Source organism: Rhyacophila brunnea, unplaced genomic scaffold (assembly GCF_057557595.1).
Source record: "Rhyacophila brunnea isolate RB1 unplaced genomic scaffold, BYU_Rbru_1.0 scaffold_4, whole genome shotgun sequence".
Taxonomy (NCBI): Eukaryota; Metazoa; Arthropoda; class Insecta; order Trichoptera; family Rhyacophilidae; genus Rhyacophila; species Rhyacophila brunnea.
This window is the reverse complement of record NW_028233068.1, coordinates 43,645,372-43,666,808: the sequence shown is the minus strand read 5'-3', so window position 1 is coordinate 43,666,808 and position 21,437 is coordinate 43,645,372. Positions and strand designations below refer to the sequence as shown.

General features: G+C 33.0%; 1 protein-coding gene across 1 annotated transcript in view; it reads left to right on the top strand.

Moving 5' to 3' along the window:
* Nucleotides 1-19,966, top strand: part of GABA-B-R2 (gamma-aminobutyric acid type B receptor subunit 2) — a 29,106-nt gene extending 9,140 nt beyond the window's left edge. The window contains exons 10-29 of the mRNA XM_085953826.1: nucleotides 531-685; nucleotides 777-925; nucleotides 2,057-2,203; nucleotides 2,648-2,757; nucleotides 3,560-3,690; nucleotides 3,939-4,061; nucleotides 4,161-4,271; nucleotides 5,578-5,706; nucleotides 5,799-5,894; nucleotides 6,884-7,090; nucleotides 7,281-7,410; nucleotides 8,161-8,236; nucleotides 8,833-9,151; nucleotides 10,079-10,472; nucleotides 12,498-12,602; nucleotides 14,170-14,260; nucleotides 14,379-14,482; nucleotides 16,856-16,995; nucleotides 17,628-17,778; nucleotides 19,725-19,966. Of these exons, the coding sequence (XP_085809952.1) occupies nucleotides 531-685; nucleotides 777-925; nucleotides 2,057-2,203; nucleotides 2,648-2,757; nucleotides 3,560-3,690; nucleotides 3,939-4,061; nucleotides 4,161-4,271; nucleotides 5,578-5,706; nucleotides 5,799-5,894; nucleotides 6,884-7,090; nucleotides 7,281-7,410; nucleotides 8,161-8,236; nucleotides 8,833-9,151; nucleotides 10,079-10,472; nucleotides 12,498-12,602; nucleotides 14,170-14,260; nucleotides 14,379-14,482; nucleotides 16,856-16,995; nucleotides 17,628-17,778; nucleotides 19,725-19,966 (3,110 nt within the window). The remainder of the gene's footprint in view (nucleotides 1-530; nucleotides 686-776; nucleotides 926-2,056; nucleotides 2,204-2,647; nucleotides 2,758-3,559; nucleotides 3,691-3,938; nucleotides 4,062-4,160; nucleotides 4,272-5,577; nucleotides 5,707-5,798; nucleotides 5,895-6,883; nucleotides 7,091-7,280; nucleotides 7,411-8,160; nucleotides 8,237-8,832; nucleotides 9,152-10,078; nucleotides 10,473-12,497; nucleotides 12,603-14,169; nucleotides 14,261-14,378; nucleotides 14,483-16,855; nucleotides 16,996-17,627; nucleotides 17,779-19,724) is intronic.
* The last annotated feature ends 1,471 nt before the right edge of the window (nucleotides 19,967-21,437 follow it).

Here is a 21,437-nt window from a genome sequence, read left to right as displayed (position 1 = left end):
ACTATTTTCTGTTTTATGAACTGTAGTAAATATTATAATGATATGATGATAGCATGAAAAAAAAGTATGGTACCAATCCAGAAAACAGTCTCCAGTTTAGTTTGGCGTATGACTGAAACTTCTCCGGGGAAGGCATATGTTACTGGACTCCACGATATAAGCGCTCGTAAGGTGTGAACTGTTTCTAGCCTCACATATGTATGTAAAATATAAACACATTTGAAGTGCTAAGACTGGATTCAGTTCAGATACACGTTATTCTTGCGGGAACCCAGAAAGTTTGTCCAGAGGATCCGCAATTAAAAGGGAGTTCATTATGCCCAATGGTCGCTAGTTACGTCGCCAAGCAACCTCCTGCTAGCTCTCAATGCAAAACTGCTCTCCACCTGTAATCCAGAATGTAATGGCATTATGAATTACCTTGTTAATTAACTATTTTGTAATTACTAAGTTGTAATAACATTCACAAAATTTCAGCAATCAACCTGTTTAGTAATTTTATTAAAGTTGTTCCCTCATCTCGTTTCTAGGTATATGGGCAGTTGCATTAGCAATTCAGCACGTGGCTCAGCGAGTGAAGCATCTACGTAAAAACAAAACTGTCGTCGACTTTAAATACCGTGATCCGGAATGGGAAAAGCTTTTCTTGGAAGCTTTGAGGAATATCAGCTTTGAAGGAGTCACCGTAAGTGTTAAAATAACTTTCGGTTCCTTTTCTATCTAAAGTATCTAAACATTTCTAATAATAAATAGTAATTAATGTTTTAACTATTCAGGGTCCAGTGAGGTTCTACGACAATGAAAGAAAGGCTTCAATTTTATTGAAACAGTTTCAAACGGAGGGCGAAGTGAAGGTTGGAGAATATTGTTCTGAACTCAATAGACTTGATTTCTCTATGGGAGAACCAATGAGGTGGATTGGAAGGTAATAGTAAAATTGTTTTGAATTTATTTAGATAAATAATCTTCAATGTTAATGTTTTTGGACCGTCTTCATAAACACATAGTATTATGAAATTGTGGGTGACACATTTTTTATTAAATATAATAAATTTAAATTACTATATTCGTAAAAAAAATGTAACATAATGAAATATTATCAATTATTAAAACATATTATATTGCAATAAATTATTACATATGTGTAGGTATAATAACAAAATAATGACACAACAAAAAATTGATTAATAAACAACACTAAATTGAATAGCTTCCCAAATTGTATGACGTCTTAGATATCCCCTAACAATTATTTAATTATGTATTAATTTTCCAATTCCCTTCTGGCATCTAGTATACTCATAATAGCGGCTGGATTACCTTTTTGAATGTTTATGCTATAATAATAGGTACGTTGTCATAGGGCCTAGGCCTTAGATCAATGATACTCAACCTTTTTTTCTTCGGGCCAAATACATATATTTGTAAAGTAACGCGGGCCGCATCACTACTGGTGTGACGAAAAAAATCATGAAACCCCCCCTTTTTTACAAAACATTTTTGAGATTTTAAAAATTATGCGTGTTTTTTTAATTAATCGTGTGCAATAGCAACACTCTTATACCAGATCTGATGCGGACCATAATGACAATTCTCTTCGGGTGTCACTATCTGTGCGTCAAAGTCGAAACGAATCTCAAGATATACGAAATTCCTGATAATAAATGTGTTTCGGGCGGCACATAAAAGCTTAAAAGGCCGCATGCTGCCCGCGGGCCGCAGGTTGAGTATCGCTGCCCTAGATACTTATCCAACGAGAATAAGAGAGCCAACTTTTCTCCGCTAAACGACGCAAAATTCCACCCTGTGTAGATGCAGATGATCTTCATAGTCCAAAAGTATCAAGCGCTAAAGAAATGTTGGATTCACTTGCACTGAATTAAACTTAGAATTATTAAACACTGAACTAATATTAATTCGGTGTTGCATAATGAAACTGTCGATAGATGCATATGTATTCTGTAAAATATCTGGAAGTATTAAATTTATAGTATCAGTAATAATAACATTGTTATTGTATTATATTTTTTATCTTTATATTACGTATTTATTTCAGATATCCACCTAAAGACAGAACTTTACACATAATAGAGCACAGCCAAGTAAACATAACGATATATGCAGTGCTTGCCAGTTGTTCGGTGGTCGGCATCATCCTGGCTACTTTCTTTCTCATCATCAACATCACGTTCAGAAATCAAAGGTAAACATTTTATAGTTATTAGTTAGTGGTCGATAATTATAGATATTTGACTCTTAGAAATAGTTACAAAATTACTAAAAAGATGGAAATTGGGTTTAAGGGATATAGAATGTGCTAAGAAGACATAGATTCACCGGCCGTATTTTGATGGTATCTTATATTGCTTATTTTAAATTATAATAAATACAATAAGTACTTGGAAAATGATAGAATATTGACAGCACTACGCAGCATTCGTGCTGTTATATCTTTGATGGTCCATGCAACAGTTGATTTTAAGATAAAACTTTGATTCTTCGAGAATAAAAACGGATACCGAGAATAAAAATGACACATACAATAAGTAATTCAATCATTATTTGTTTTTTATTTAAGTTGAACCATGTTATGTATTTATGGATTAAACGACGTTGATTTAAATTGTTATATTTTTATGTTGTACAGGTACATTAAGATGTCTTCGCCTCATTTGAATAATTTGATCATCATTGGCTGTATTTTGACTTACATGAGTGTAATATTTCTCGGACTGGACAGTGGATTGAGCAGTATTGGTAAGCATAATAATATTATTACATTATATATTTGTCAGAAAATTATCTATCTATTTGTAACACATGAGAAAAAACGCATATAATTAGTTAAAAGAGAGCGAGACACGTAGAAGACGCATTAAAAGCGATAGTGTGAGAGAAAACATTCACATCAACGCAAATTCTAAACTTGAAATGTAAAATAAAGGAATTGTTTGTTTTAAACCGGTCATAAAAGATAATAGATGCTATAATACGTCCATAATAGTTTGACAGATGCTTACAGCGCAGTTGTAGCATATCGCCACATCCAAGAATCCACCTTAGTCTTGGTCTGACAACCCTCTTTTTCAGACCAGTATATTAAAGAGAATCGGCTCGAGTACTTGGGTGCTTCCATTATTAACCCTGCTTAACGGAGTTACCTATATTTGACGTCTGAGTCGACAGGAGGATCACTATAAAACGCGTACAGTTCATAACTACGCCTTCATTGTTTTTCATGCAACTTACAAAGTATATCCAAAATTTTCTCACATATTTTAATACCCAATACTACACTCAATAAGTAAGTGTGAGTTTAATGAAGTGTTTCTGTCAATCGTATTAGGATTTGTATTCTGGTGCAATTTTTTTACTAACTTCCAGGCTGACGTCGTTTTAAGGAATGATGTATGATCCCACATATACCTACATATTTTTGTCAAATCATTTTTTTGTACTGCAAAACTAATTAATAAATAATTAAAATATATGAATGGATGTTTGATAAAATTCACTACTTGACTATTCAATTAAATTATTATTATCTGATTTTTACTAGGTGCTTTTCCATACATCTGCACAGCCAGAGCATGGCTATTGATGGCGGGATTTAGTCTAGCATTTGGAGCCATGTTTTCTAAGACTTGGAGGGTGCACTCCATTTTCACAGATGTCAAACTCAATAAAAAGGTATTTGAGAAACTTCTTACTATTATTTGCGGTGTCTTATTGTGGACGTGAAGATCTCTTCATAGAGTTTTTTTATATATCCGTATTGTTTTATTTTTGTTTCTTGTATTATATATTATATACCATGAAATTCGTTTATTTTATATTATTTCTTCATGCTTTTCTCTCCCATGGCACTTTTTATTAAATTATGTCAATCAGTAAACTCATAAAACTCACTTATTACTATATAATTCAATTACTTTTAGGTAATCAAAGACTACCAGCTATTTATGGTGGTTGGGGTACTTCTGGCGATAGACTTAGCTATCATGACCACTTGGCAGATCTCTGACCCCTTCTACAGAGAAACCAAACAGATGGACCCATATGTGAGTATTTTAGAAAATGGTTTGTTACCCATTTTGTTGCAATTATTGGCGTTAATATCGTCGAATAGTGTATGAAACTTATGTTAATTATTTTTTCAGCCTCATTCTGCAAGTGAAGATATTCTGATTATTCGAGAGAATGAATATTGCCAATCAGAAAGGATGACCATCTTTGTTGGAGTAATTTACGCTTATAAAGGACTGCTAATGGTAAGAGATAAATAATCAATAGACATATTTTTAACAGTAGGACAACGAAATAGATTTTGTATTAAAAAAAATATAGGTATCTATGCCCAACATTTCAAATAATATTTTGAGCAGTCCAATGGATCGTTACAACATAATACATGACGTGTGCCAATGAAAAGACAGATTTGCTTTAATTAATTGAATATGTTGAATTCATCATAATGCATATAATTACATAAACTTATATTTGGATCCTATTATACAATACATCTACACTACTCACTCCCTTGTACCTGAGACTTCTTCTTTTTGTACAAACCTTCATAATCTGTCAGGTTTAGTAATGGACTTAACAATCTAAATGTAGAAAACTGTATGAAACACAAGTATATTCTATCCATATTTTATGTTCAAATACATATTTACAGTGTGATTTTTTTCTATCAACCCCATTTTTTCTATGTCCAATTGATCACTTTTAATGTGAAATAAACATAATTTATTTTCAAAAATTTTGCTAGGTGTAAATATATTATAATGTATGTAATCTATATTTACTTATGTTTAGGGATTCCAATCCCGGGATCCCGAGCTATTTTTGATACCTAGGAATCCCGGAATTGATAAACATAATCCCGAACCTTTCGGGATTGATTTTTTATCAATTTATATGGAAAATAAAATAAAAACGAAAATATAAGAGAAAAAATACTTTTAATAACAAATAACTACATTAGAAATATACTGAGTTTGAATGAAGTTTATTATACCAATGTGTAAGTTGCCGATTCATTTTATTTTTTCACATACATTAATAAAATGAGAAAAAACAATGCTTCGCACTTTTAACAAAGTAATTCCACCATGATCTCATACGTTTTACGGCAGTTTCATATTTGGCTGACTAATTAGATTTATGAAGCGGAAAGGCCATAAGTAAACCATGAGATGCTTTACTATTTTAAATCTCGCTAACCCATGCATTAAGTATTTACTATCAGAAACAGCAATGTCATATTAAATTCACATTATTATTTATATCAAAATATTATTTACTCCATTAAACTTATGTATTAGCAAGATTGAACGTATACAATATTAACAATAAATATCTTAAATAATGTTATTTCTAAATATAAAATTTTTATATTAACAATGGAAAAAAATGCCCATCCCGGGACCAGTCCTGGAATCCCGTGATTGTCAAATTGTAATCCCGAAATCCCAGGATCAGAATTTTGGCTCGGGATTGGATTCCCTACTTATGTTATTATTAACTATTTAGTTATTGTGTCTTTTCTGAATTACTTCTTCTTTTTGTCAGATCTTCGGAGCATTTTTGGCATGGGAAACCAGGAATGTGTCCATCCCAGCGCTGAACGACTCCAAACATGTTGGACTTTCGGTTTATAACGTCGTTATAATGTGCGTTATGGGGGCTCCGATTGCACTGGTAATCAATAATAATTCATATCGCTATTTAATAAACCGTTATTTATCTACATAATAAAAATGCTTGTAAATCTTTCATTTTTTCCTTTTCAGGTGCTGGCTGACCATAAAGACGCAGTCTTCATATTGATCTCCATCTTCATAATTTTCTGCACAACTGCTACTCTTTGTCTCGTCTTCGTCCCAAAGGCTAGTTTCCAAACATTGCTTATTTGTTATTAATTTTCTTTACGGTTATTTGTTGATGAAAACACAGTATATTTAAATATAGAACAATACATTTATTATGTTTGTTATATATATATTTTTATTTTCGACCATTTCCGATCCTAATAAGATTATATGGGCGTACACAGAGTGAAGGTTTGCATTAATAGATTTTGTTTTTACGATAAATGGATGTCAGCCACTTGCTCAACCTATCAGGTCCATACTCTGGGCTCATACATGAATTGAAAAACAATATTATATGTACTTATCAGACCCAGTGTTCGAACCTGAGACCCCCGACGCTACAGGCCGTGGCTTAAGCCGCGCGGCCATCGGGGTGTATATGTTTATTTAATTTATAATATGTAATTCAACGCATTAACCATAAACCACCACCAATTATTTTCAATGGATCTAATGGACCAACTGAAATTATCACAAAACACAACCGGCATTGGTTTTATAAATGAAGCTGCTAAAAGCAAATACAACATTTTAAATTGTTTTTGGTTATGTTACATAAGTAGGTAAATCTTTATTTTTTATATGATTAATTCATATATTGTACGGAAAGATCTCTTTCAAAATTCACAGAATGGACGCAAAGGCAGCATATTTTTATATCACTCCAAAAACAGGTTAAATCAGTGAAATTATATATTTGACAATTCGATGAGGTTTTACCGTAGTTATTAAATTAATAAGAGTGTTTTAACGTTTTTTTTTTAAATTAAATAAAGTGGGACTTCGTTATGTTTGCGTGTAATATCCTTAAAATGTGGAAAATAAATAAGTACAAAATGGGAAAAAATACTAAAAGTAAATATGCTTCATTTTTTATTTTGCAAACTGCATTGATCTGATTGAATAGAATAATACAACTTTCTTCTTAACCAACGATTAAAACTGTTTAATTTGAAAACAAACATACATTTTATTGAACACCGTTGTATAATATTACTTTTTAGCTGGTAGAGCTACGCCGTAATAGAAGCGCTGCTCAATCTGGTGACAAAAGCAGAATTAGAGCAACTCTTCGTCCAGCTGGAGGCACTAAATCTACAGGTGGAAACCACTCACCACCACCGGCAGAGCTGGAGAGAATGCTCAGAGAACAGAGGGCCACTAATTCCAGGTATCGCAAGACATTGCAGGCTAAAGAAAGTGAGCTTCAGGTATGTGCACGATACTTTTCTTATATATATTTTAGATAATATTATTTAATTACGTTTTTGATTAATTAAATAATTGCATCATCAATTGGATCGAACGCTATAATACTGTCAGAATACGTCACTTTGATTTCACGATCTTCTTTGTATGTTGTTGTAGTAATACATTTCTTATGATTGATTCAATTGATAGATGCTGATGGGAAAACTTGGCGCTGACGTGCCTGGTGTTCCAGTTAAAGGAGTCACTCAAACGCCTCCAAATCCTCAAAAACTTGGCGTGCCAACTCTTCTTGCGCCTAAAGATAACCCAAGCCAAATGGGTAAGTGAATTAATATTTTATGTTTCTTATTATCTCACCCACTATATATTATTTGCTGAATAGAGGCATCTTCCTGTTATTCTATTTTTCTCGATTCTTTATCTTTCTTTGGCACGTCCTTCCGCAAAATTTTATCATCTTTGAGTGTTTTAATATATTTTTCGTACTATATAATATCCGATTATATTATGATGATTATGATGTCATAATGACTATAAACAATATTTGAATTATTAAAGCTATACTTCAGCTGAGGCATGGTCTAAAACGATCGTGACTACGCGACGCGCAGATTGTGCAAACGACGCGTGACGAACACAACCTAATTTGTCATAAAAATTCAACATGCATCCATTTAATGTTATGTTTATTCTTATTTAAGTAAAAATAATAATAATACATTCATTGACATGTATTGTTTTCGAGTAAATACGTAACGTTTTTTAGTCATCTTTACACGATTTAAGAATTAATTCTTCCGACCCCATCACAAAACAAATTGACGTGCTCACAAGTCGACTATTGCTCTCCGAATGGCAACGCGTGCAAAATTACGTCCCACCTATTGCTGAAAACTATTTGCCGTTTCACTGAAGTATGCTCTTAAAGTGCGCGATGTTAATAATTAGAAATTTTAATTTACTTTAGAGAGACTGTTTATTTGCGAAACGTGATGCAATGATAAAATATGTAGTAGTAGTAGTTATTTCAAGTGTATTATAATAAGGATGATGACTATTTCTTCCTCAGATACGAGCGAGATTACGTCTTTGTGCAGCCTGACTGCATCACAAGGGGCCGATGACTACTATTTCCTTCAACAAATGTCAGGAGAAAGGTTTTTCTTATTTATATTCAAATCATTCAAAATATTAAATACATTGCATATCTAAATACATCGCTAATATTGATTATAATACTTCTAATCTACGTCAAAATCCTGACATATTATGTAATACCATCTGAATAGTTTCGCTATTATATAGATTTCCATTTCAATATTAAGTTTATCAAAACCACGTGACAGATATGATTTAAAAGGGGGTGCGGGGTTGAAATCTACACTAAACCTTAACTTAACCTACCTAACCCAACATAACGTAAAATAATCTAAGTTGAATATCTAACCTAACCTAACCATTATTTGAAGATATTGACATATCGGAATATTGGATATCAGGATTTTGATGGACGTTCTGGAATATTATAATTATGCGTGTATGTAACTAGTATTCATAGAATTAAAAACATCTATAATACAAATGCATGTTATTGCACTATATTGAGGTTCATCTAGTAAATAATAATAACACATTATAATTTTTAAAATAAATTCGTTTATTATATTATTTTTTAACATACATTTCTTTTTTTTAACTTACGATTGTATAATAATAATAAATATTGTCATTTCTTCACTAGAACAAAAGAAGTGTCCATTGTGTCGGCATCACAGTCATCGCAAGGCGACTCACAAGGTCAACCGAATCTCGAGCTGCCGGTACCAAAGAAAGAGCCAGGCCCCACCAAGAACGTCTCGTTCAAAAACCACACAGACTCCTCGCCTGTCAACAAAGGTCACGGAGAGCCCAGAGAACCGCAGAGTAATCGCGGAGGATATGCTGAACAGATACCGAGTAGCACTTTCAGAGGACATGCTGAGGTGCTTTCGAGTAATGGCTCCAGGCCTGTTTTGGAAAAGGATCAGCTGGCTAAATCTCCATATGGTTGGAGACAAGAGGTGAGGATAATGGAATCATATAGCGTTAATATAGAAAAACATAATTTTGACAACCTCAGATACGTACATATTAGAAGAAAAAAAATAGACCGAGTGGGATTCGAACTCACATCTTTCACTTGTATGTAAAACTATCGATTCATTTATGAATCGTGTAAAGTAGCTCTTATAACTACGTTTTAACTGAGGTACTTTAAATTACACCAAGCATGAGACAATCTGCTTGGTGATTAATTAAGGTAATGAGATTACTAGCTTAATTATAACATACGTCTGACTTAAGCCTAATTATTATTACTGGTTTAATTAACTGTTATTTTGGATTACTGATAATTTTGTAGCAAAATTCGTACGCATTCTCAGAGTTTGATTTATTATGGCAATCTTCTTCCACGGCGCTACATCCCGGGGTGGGATTTGGCCTCCTCCACAACCGCTCTCCACTCACTCCGGTCTCTCGCCACACTTCTCCAATTACCGGGTCTTCCTATATGAAGCCAGTCCACTTCTACGGCGTCAGCCCATCTCCTTCTTGGACGGCCTCTGGGTCTCTTCCGTTGGGGTAGCCACTTATTATGGCAATACTGGTGTAAAAATGCTTTCCATTAAATTTACAATTCATATTTTGTTATACAATAATTAGCTTTTATTATTTAGATAAGCAATCACTTAAAATCCTAAATAATAACACGTAAGTAAATAGCCAAAGAAAACGCGCCAACTGCAAACTGGAAGATAATATCCATGATATTTAATAATAAATTAATCCCGCCAATACGGAGTTTTTTTCTATAGCTACAAAATCAATTTTATTTAAAACAATGACGTGAAATCACTATCTAGTATTGTAATATTAAAAAAATAACAAAGTATCAGTTTTTATTTATCTTTAATCACTTTTTTCTAATTGCTTTTTTTTTATTCTAGGAGATCATTCCTCAACAGGCTAAACAACTACCCGCCCAAGTAGCCCCATCTAAACAACCGCCAACCCAAACACCATCGCACCGCAGATCTATACCTGAGCAGCTGCAGCAACAGCAGCAGGTCATCCAAGAAACGCCAAGACAGCAAGCCCCGCCTCAGCAGCTTCCCCCCCACCAGACTAAATCCCACAGAAGAACTTCCAGCATTGGACAGCCAGCTCTTTTAGCTGACATGGTACTCCAAAGACAGGCCACTATTGGGGGAGAGGAAGTTGTTCAGGATGTGAAGATTCCTGGAGATGCTGCATTGAGGGAGAGTGCTGCCATGCAGAGAAGGATGGATGATGAGTTGGAGTTGGATATTGAAATGACCGCAGCTGAAAAACGAAGGCTTTGTAAGAGTTTTCAATAGTTTTAATATATTTATAGTTTCTATGTAACAGTCCCAATTGTCAGTATTAATCATTAGTATGGATGGATTGATATCAAAGATGTTGAATAAACCGTTCCTGCCAGGTGGACCTCTCTATAATTTATATATGAAAATCTTCATGCATTTACATACAACAAACAATGAACTCTTCACAGTTTGTACGAAAATTAGTAAGTAGATGTGGGGTCCATTTTTACTTCTCTATATAAGGTTTTCTTCAACATATTTGATTAGGATAGTATTATCATGATATATTTCTACAGTGTAATATAAAACCTACAAATTAGTTGTTATGTATATATAGCAATACTATACAGTATTGCCATTTTATAATTATTGTGAGACCTAAAATGTGGGATATATGATTATTACATTGTCAATGGAAGAGGTAAGTCACCCACTATGGTGGTTCGCTCATATGAAGGACTCCATAAGACCTTCAACTTTGAATACTTCTATAATGAAGGACACGAAAACGGAAAATGTTGTGATCTATGTATCTGAAACAGTTCGGTGGAGCTGCACTCGTATCAATCATTAAAGTTTTTATTTTTATGACCATGAAATGCAGCATTATTACTACTACTATCTGTCGATGAATCAACCCATACTCGATTTTTTTCTCGCTGAATTCTGAATTAGGCATTATTAATAAAATTGTGTTTCCATGTAGGAACTTCTTAATTTCTCCCATTATTAGATAACCAGCGTTTTTTAGATGCTTGGTTTTGTACCGCGCAATTCAATACAGTATACCACCAGTTTGTGTGGATTTTTTAAAATGCTGTTTGCTTTTAAAAATCATCTTTTTATTAAAAAAAAGGAAAGTAAATTAACCTGGGAACTCAGAAATAATGGGAACTGAAATACCTAACGGGTAAGAAGTAGCAGGCGACCGATCCCGAGTGCAGAAGAATACGAGATAAACTTTAACACATATCAGGAATACCTGCTCTCGGTTTATACATTGACGCTCATTTAATATTCGTGTATTACACACACTATTGCACGTCCATAATGCGTGGTTCATTTTCGTAAGACACTGCGTCTTACGTCAAAATGTAGTATTTTGAATATAGCCTATCGGAATTATATTTATTAATGTGTTCTGTGAAATTAATATTTCCGGTTCAAGACAAAACATTTGACTTCTCTAAGATAATGTAAACAATATATATTATTATCTTAACCCGAGTTTATCATTTTCACCTAGTTGACTAATCCCATACCCTTGTATTATTAGCACCAGGGCCGGCGCGTCCACATAGGCGACTAGGCAACCGCCTAGGGCACGAAACATAAGGGGGCACATAAATGGAGAACTAAAATTAATTTCCTAATTTTAAATAATACGTTTTATTTTATTTTGATGTTTTATCTGTTTGTTGTAATTATGTATCATAAGTAATGATCTGATTCAGAATCAGATAGCGTTTAATGGCCCAGTACTAGTAGATTTAACAACAATTTCAAATTGAGTACGACCAAACTATGACATTAGATTTGAAGGAGTTACTTAAATTTTTTGCAAAAAACAAGGCGACAAAAATTAAATTTTAATTCTGTAATCATGTCTATTTTTTTGTTAAATGTGCATTTTTGTTTATTATTTAGTTACAAATTCTTTTTTATTTAAATTAAACTGTAGGTATACATATTTTAAACTGAAAAATAAGGAGTTTATAATTTTATTATGATTTTTCTCTTATGTGTGTGTGTGCGTATTTTATAATAATATGTTAAATTAAAATTTTTGGAAGAGACTAATATTATTTTATTAATAAGTATCTATTATATTATGTCTAATGATCCCTAAATAATTTTTTTAATGAGACAATTTGTTAAAAAGGGGGCACGCAAATAAACGTTGCCTAGTGCACCAAATAACCTCACGCCGGCGCTGATTAGCACAATACGTTACATTGGTGCAGCAGTAGAGGTGAATAATAACAGTTATTTATGAAATATTATTTTTTTATGTTTACAGGTCAACGGCGGGATTCAGAGAAACGAAAGAGTAATTTCATTGTGGCGCAGAGTGATCTTTGGGACACAAACACTTTCTCCTACACGTGCCCAGCAAAACAACAAAGTAAGGCATCTTCGTCACAAGAAGACGTGACTATGTGCTATATGATTGAAGAGTTATCATGATGTTCACAGTAGTTGAATTCATAAAACAATACAATAATTATATTCAATGTGTAAATAAACCTGTATTGGTAAACGCCGAATATACGGTACCTACATTGTAAGATGTTTTATAAATTGCAATCAAAATTATAAACTTATCTAGGTACGTAAATCGACGAAAAAGTTACGTAATTATATCAGATTTATATTAGTAAATAATTACAAGATAAAAAGAACTTTTTATATACAACGTTTTTAAATTTTCTGTTGAATTATTATGCTCAATATGCTCAAACTTGTACTTGATATTATGAAGTAAATAAAAAAAACAAACGAATATAGAATACTGAAATGTCATTTTGACATTTCATTTTGATTTCCATAGTAACGCACGTATTTATTAATAATTTAGTTTCTAGGACCCACCCCCTTAGCAACCAATTAAAGTCTTTTACTTTTTACGGTTTTTCTGAAATAACTTTCCATACAAAACAGAATTAACTGAAATTGAATTCAATTCTGCTTAAAGATGGCTAAAAGTATTAAAAGAATGCATTTACATCGTGTGCTGATATATTCTAAAAGTTACAAATATCTAGCTAGTCGGGAAGTTAGTTAAAAATCGATTGCAAGATCTGTACTGGATAAACAACCACCGGAAAAACAAGAATACGAGCTTAGAAAAACGTTGTAAAATATCGTTTATTACTTCACCATCAATAATGTGTATTTAAACCTAGCTCCGTGCATATATTACATACACAAGGCTGCTATCGGCGGCTATCGAGGGTAGTTTATCATATTTATATATCGAGATGGTTAATTGTTACAATAAGTTAACCGTCTGAACTGTCAAAAAGTGCTATGTTTTAACAGCACCTCTCTTGGCTGTGTAACTTTTAGAGCGCGGTAGACAGTTTTGACAGCTTTGGGGGCTAACTTATTGTAACAATTATAATACCTCAATACATAAATATGATTAACTACTCTCAATAACCGTCAATAGCTTTTCTATACATATAGAATGGATACCTTGGAACGTCAATAAAATTCTTGATTGGGAAAATTGTAACAATTTATCTCTGCAGGGCTGATCACTACAATCTTGCAGCAGCCCTATCCCGCTTAGGTATATACACCTTCATTAATGTTTGATCAAAAAATACATTATTGTAAGTAATGTGAAAAATTAGTGATGTGCTATGTTAATTTAATATCTAGTTTTATAAAGTACCCTGATATCTTCTTTCTTCTTCTTTCGACCATGTCCACAGAGTAGAGGTTTGTATTGACAGATTTTGTTTTTTACGTGAAATGGATGTCAGCCACTTGCTCAACCTATTAGGTCCATACCCTGACACACACAAATTGAAAAACAAAATGTGTACCTGCCAGACACAGGATTCGAACCTGGGACCCACAGCGTTATAGTCCAACGCTTAAGCCGCGCGGCCACCGTGGACGTCCTGATACCACCCTGTTACCACGGACACCCTGATATAACCTACATATATTTTAATTTATAGCTCATCACCATTCTCCAATCCAGCGCAGTGTGTCAGAAAGAAGTCAGAGGCATCATGGCCATGGTCAACAGCCACCTACTCCACCATATAGGTAATAATTATTATCAATCATCTTCATGGTCTATTCAGATATTTACTCTTTGAATATGTTTATGTAAGTATTGCATAAAATAAATAATGGTACAATTGAAATATTCCACTTAAAACAGTTCCAGAGATCAAGTTTCAACTCCTGGCTCCTGTCCATCCGGAGGAAATACTTCACAAAGAACAACGCCAGAAAGAAAAGCTTCCAATGCTAGTGTACATTATGGTATGTGGTTATTTTACAACGTTTTTATTAGGTCGTATTCTTATTTGTCCGGTGGTTGTTTATCCAGTACAAATCTTGCAATCGATTTTTAACTAACTTCCCGACTAGCTAGACATTTGAAACTTTTAGAATATATCATAACATGATGCCAATGCATTCTTTTAATACTTTTAGCCATCTTTACGTAAAATTGAATTCATTTTCAGCTAATTCTGTTTCGTATGAAAAGTTATTTCGGAAAAAAATCCGTTAAAATTAAAACACTATTATTGGTTGCTAGGGGTCTGAGGTCCTGGAAACTAAATTATTAATATATACGTGCGTTACTATGGAAATCAATATGAAATGTCAAAATGACATTTCAGTATTCTATATTTATTCAGTGTTTCTATCAAGTACAAATTTTTTTGATCGTTTAAATCAAATTTATATGATTCAACAGAAAATTTAAAAACGTTGTATATGAAAAGTTCTTTTTATCTTGTAATTATTTACATATATTTTTAAAGATTAATATTTTGTTTGGAGCATTTCCTTATCGATGATTAATAATTATCCGAATTTTCATAAATATTTTTCAATATTTGCATCCAGTGTTTAGTCCCAAGATGACTGATTGATTACGGAACGACTTGTTATGAAAATAGTTGATGGACGACATCTATAAATGTGACAACACATTTTCAATGGCCGTTGGAAAGAATCTACCAGCTTAGTATACGCGTGACTGCAAATAAAAGCAAAGACGAATAAACCGTATAAAACCATAAACTAAAATAAGAGATTATATGAAAAATTATGATTTAAAAAAAAGTGCATAATATCTGCTAACAATTACTAATAACGTGGTAGTAATAGTTGTTTAAATACTGAACGGAAAACGTAGGCATATAATCTCGTACAATATACACGAAATAAGAAGAAAGATTATTCATATTGGTGTATTCGTGATTCGTTAATAATAACTAAATTGTTAAATTTTGAGCAGCAAACCTGAGTGACAATTACATAATTATGTATGTTTTAAATTTAAAAAAAAATGGGTTTAATATGCATAATTAATTAAAAGCACTGAGAAAAAGACTAATTGAATCAAAACTTTGGTACTAAATTTGATTCCTGTGAAGTCCCTTTTCCTTTTGCGTACATAATTATAGATGAATTTTTCAGTCAAGTCAGTCCAAAGTCATTCGTATACAATTATTTCCAAGCCCAATTTTAACAGGATCCGCCTTAACCCATGGTTCATTAGGGAAACAGCCCAAAAAACTTTGTTCTAATATAATGGGGTTAGAAAAATTTGCATAAATTTTCATTTCTATAATAATAATATACCTAATAATCTATTTTACATTACAACGTTTTTCTTAGCTCGTATTCTTATTTGTCCGGTGGTTCTTTGTCCGGTACAAATCTTGCAATTGATTTTTAACTAACTTTCCGTCTAGCTAAACATTTGAAACTTTTAGAATATATCAGAACACGATGTCAATGCATTTTTTTAATACTTTTAGCCATCTTTAAGTAGAATTGATTTCATTTTCAGTTAATTCTGTTTTGTATGAAAAGTTATTTCGACGCCATTATTGGTTGCTAGGAGTCTGGGATCCTAGCAACTATTTTTTTAATATATACGTGCGTTACTATGGAAATCAATATGACATGTCAAGGTGACATTTCAGTATTATTTCTATCAAGTACAATTTTTTTGATCGTCTAAGCTAGTCAAGTCAAGTTTATATGATTCAACAGAAAATTTAAAAATGTTCTTTTTATCTTGTAATTATTTTATTTGTGTATGGACGATGACATTTTACAGTTCAACAAGGAATAAACTTAAACATTTATCATTAATCTAAGAAAGGGTTATCTAATATTTACATTATAAATTGAATAAATTCTGTACCAACCTTGAATAAGTAAGTAACTGCTGCACGAGAAGCAACTTTTTTGGGGAAAGATTTAAGCTTTGTTATTTTATATTTAATTATATACAATAATAATTTATTTGTTTATTTAATTTTACAAACAAACTATTACTATATAGTTATATAATTTAGTCGTATTTTACCTATGTTGTTAAATAATTAATAACTTATTTAATTTAAAAGTTATAACTTATGCGCGTCTATTCTATACACAAGACTGCTTTTCGGCCTCTACGGCAGCTATCTAGGGTAGATTTGTATCGAAATATTAGCACTAATTGCAACAATTACAATAAATTAGTTGTAATTGTTACAATAAGTGCTATGTTTTAACAGCACCTCTCTTGGCTGTATTAACTTTAGAGCGAGATAGACTTCTGAATTATACGATATATATTATTTATATTAATGTTTGGTTTTAAAGGGATCTTTTTAAATTCAACAGGAAGCGGTCATGACCTGTCAAACCATCACGAACCCCACGAAGTGGCTCTTCCGCCCGAACCAAAGCATCAGAAACGTCATGAAGTGGTAGCGCCACCTACCGAAGTGGACACTATAAGCAAAAAACAGCAACAACAACAAGTACCTAACAATATTATTTCTCTTCTATTCATTTATATCTTACAGTATTGAACATTACACATTATAAGTTCAAGACGTTCACAGCATGACATCAAATAATAAAAAAAACTCCCAATTATACTCACTCTCGCGCTAGTGAAATATATCGATATCCGAAGCAATTTATTTGAACTATTGCTTTATAATTGACAACACTGTTGGCATATTCATTCTGCACCTTGAGGGAGAAAACAATCGATGCTTTCGATTTAATAAATAATTGTCAGGACATATTAGATCAACACTAGTAATAGAGTTATCATCATAGATAACATGTATATATATTTGGTATCATTTACATTTTAGACGATGCATAAGCCAGAAAAATTCAAATTACACTAAGTGACCATCGCAATAAGTAGGTACTTATTATTATATCAATATAATTTAATATTCTTTGTCCGCTATACAAATATTATTCAAATACCTGACATGTTAGTTAATAACATTATATGTTTACCTATTAACTAACATGTGAGGTATTTGAAGAATATATAAGAATAAAATAATATACATAAATATTATGAAAAATAATAATTGTAGGTATATGAACTTTAATAAACATTTTATAAAAATAATATCTTTTTTTCCAGAATGCTGCATACAAGCATCAATTGCAGCTCTTTACTCAGCCCGCGAGAGTGCCTCCAGTTCCAGCCCAGCAAAGAGTCTCCACTCCTGGCTCACATGGAAGACGATCGATGACACATCATCTTTCTACTCCTGATGTCCATAATAAGAAGAGTAAGTTGATTTTTTCACAACTATCGTGATAGCTCCAAAGATGACTAAAGCCAACTTTACACACGGCTTGAACCTCGATACTAATAGTTTACTATTTGTTAATATATTGTGAATGTATGGTGATAGCTCATGTGCAAATGCTGCTTTAAAAGACTTATTCTCAACGGCTGTATGCGTGTTTTATTTCATCTTCTTCTTCATTGACCATATCCGCTCCTCGGTTATAGTATATTATATACACCACATGTCGCATCCAAGAATCCCTATTGCTGCCCTCTGCCGTAAGTATATACGTATATATATTTAACGATCATAATCCAATTGACTCGAAAAACATTCAAGCAAAGTTTAAATTATCGAGGGGGATTCGCTGGACGTGGCCGAGCCAGGTTCATCGTCGCCTTTTCACACACACCCAGTATCCATCTGAAACATCCGTTCTTGAAACTCAATATACGGTCACTCTGAGAATTTTTAGTTATCCCAGAAACAAATACATTATTAACTATATAGTTTCCTTTTTGTCTAGCTCTTTGTGTGATGCTGAATGCAATATATTTACTAAACTCAAAGTGACTCAATCCGTGTCACCTATCAGATAAGTTTCGCACGAATTCTTATGGTATCATGCCAAGAGCGTGATGCAAAACCATTCTTAGATGTCCCTAAGATATATCTTTAAGAGGCCGATATCGGCAACTTATTGCGTTGCCTACAGAATCTATAATAATATAATGTACGTTATACCTATAGCAGGTAGTAAATCTAAAGGAAAAAAGGAGTGGCCCAGAACGAAACCACTTAAAATACGGTCAAGACTATAGACTATAGATACATCCGCCACCCGTTGCATTGCTAAATGAAGCTACGTGCCGTGCGTTTGGTTTGTGGGCGAGCGAACGCATTCACGTACAAATGTTCGAGACCATAGACCATTTCGCTAGTGCTCGCCCAAAGTGCTCGCACTAGACGCTCAGAATTAAAATATAATTTTCTATTTATTTACGTTATTTAGTATTTTTAAGCGGTCAAAATGCAACCATTAGGTAAAGATATCCATAATTTAAGTTATTTTAAAGAAACACCAGGTCACTGATATTAAAATAAATAATAATATACAAATAAATTGTCACGAACATGTATCAACTTACCTATGAAACGTAATACCATCTTCTTGCCTATCAGTACGGCTACCATATTTTAATACAACACGCAGAACCACCTTTCCTACTTAACTAACTAAAAATATATACCACTGACTTTATGTTTAACACAAAAAATAGCAAATTTAGCAACACGAACTCGCAGATTATCGATGCTACGTGAAGCGATTCACCACGATTTGCCAGCGATACTTTTGGAAACTGACTCAAAAATATGTAGACCTTTTATCTTACTCTAGCGCGTGTCGCAGAGATTATAAGGGTGCCGAATACTTTCTCACTCGCACTCATGCATCGTTTTTGTTCAGGCCTTGTGTCAAGACACATCTAAGTCGAACTAAATTAGCAACTCTGTATGGTGTTTATTGCCAAGTGCTACTTAGTCAATCTAGATGGTTCTGCATCGTCCTCCAAGAGTTTTGAGTCAATAAAGGCTTAATACATCTTACGTTATGCCTATTCTAAAGTTATTTTTTACATTAAGTATAAACTTATAGCCGCAACATTCAGAACAACAATCATAAAGTTACACGAATACGCCATTATATATTATGTTTATCAATCTAAAGCAGTGGTGCACAACATATTTGAAAGAAGGGCTAATTTATCCATTTTCTAATAATTTTTCACGGGCCGCAGTGGCACGGGCGAAGTGTTGAAAAATAATGATATATTATGATATATACTAGACGATACATACATTTTATTGTTTTAAATTTAATAATCACATATTGGTTATGAAGTTCTTGTTATTTTGGACCGCGGTTTTGGATCTTATTCCAGATCGCCATTCGCGTGGCGGAACAAGCGGCGGCAATTCCGGATCGAGTGGCATTCCAGGGTCGACTCGCGCCAGGATGCACGCGGCCAGTTCGGAGTCAGAACTCTTCGAGTGCGCCATCCTGCCTATATTCCAGAAGCTCCTGAGCGAGCGGCACAGGAGCCAGCCACACGGGCTTGACTTGCCCTATGGCTTGAGTTGCCCCAATATATCGATCAAGTGTGATATTGTAGAATACCTGTGAATAAGTATTATTTATGACTATTCAATAGGAATTAATGTTTCCGTTTAATAATATAATACAAAACATAAAAACGATGGCTCATTTTTTTGTCAAGTATATTTTTTAAAACTCGAGAACTAATTAATAAAAATATATTTTAGTTGAATAAAAACATCATTTAAATACTTACTAAATTTCATTTATCAATCAAATAATACGCTATTATAAAATAATTCAATTAATATTGTGAGTATTTTCAATTTGCTAATTCCAGTATTTCACAACATAAAATTAGTACTGATTGCAATACCGGTATTTCAAAACCGGTATCCCAGTATTTTTCGATAGCAAAATACCGGTTTAAAAAATCGGGCAATACCGATATATTCGGTATTGAAAGTGGAAACACAATGTATTAATTAACATAAAAAAGTTTAATATGGTATTTTTGTCGGGCTACGCGATGTCTGGTTTACTTCCGTTGCCCTTCAATGCCCTTGAAGACCGGTAATGATACGTTTTTATATATAATATATATATTTACTTCTTTTTTTTCTATATACTTCCACAATACCGATATTAATATTTTTATTTGGTATCGCCTAAATATTATTATCTCTTTAGAGATCTAGATTCTACTACCACACGCGACGAACTATGAGCCCTTTTTATGTTCTGAATTTTTCCAATTGAAAATTATCTCAAATCTTTGAGATTTTTTTAATAGTATTCTAGATGTAGGTACTATACGTGTATATTATACGGAAAACTGCAAGATAAATGCCGTCATACAGTGGTACCCAAGGCGCACTAAATAGCCAGAGGGACGCTCTAGAACCCGCTGGATAGACGGATGTACATGGCAGCAAATAGCTTGGGACCGAGAAAAGTGGAGAGAGCTAGGGGAGGGCTTCTAGACTCCGGCTGATGATGATACATGCATACATGGGTACTGTCGTATATATTACGCGGACCAATATTATACTACAGTTGGCAAACTGTTGCAAAAAGTTGACACTCCGTGAATCACTGACGAGTCAAATATTTTTTAAGAAAAAAATTCAATCAGGTACCCTATCAAATCTTTGGCAGAGTACAGTTTGAGAAACCATCACAACCGTTCTGACTAAACGTAAGGTCCAATTTATTAGTTTTTATGCAATCTGATTTCAAGGTTTACTTAATTTAAATACCTGGTACATTATCTATTGAAAAGTGATCGAAGCTATACACGTTTGTGATGGTATTTCAAAAAATAATATTTTTCCTATTATTTTGTTTACTGTTATTTCTTTTTGGAATGGCATTATTCTTATAAAACAGCAAGACGAGTTTTATGAAATATTGTTGAAGATTATCGGTAAAAAAAATAGTATTTGACGTTATTTCTCCGTGCTATCGTAATAAATATTAACCAGTTAATCATTCACTGATTATTTATAATATATCATTTATTAATATTTTAGTTCAAAGACTAATTGTGTTGAATTTC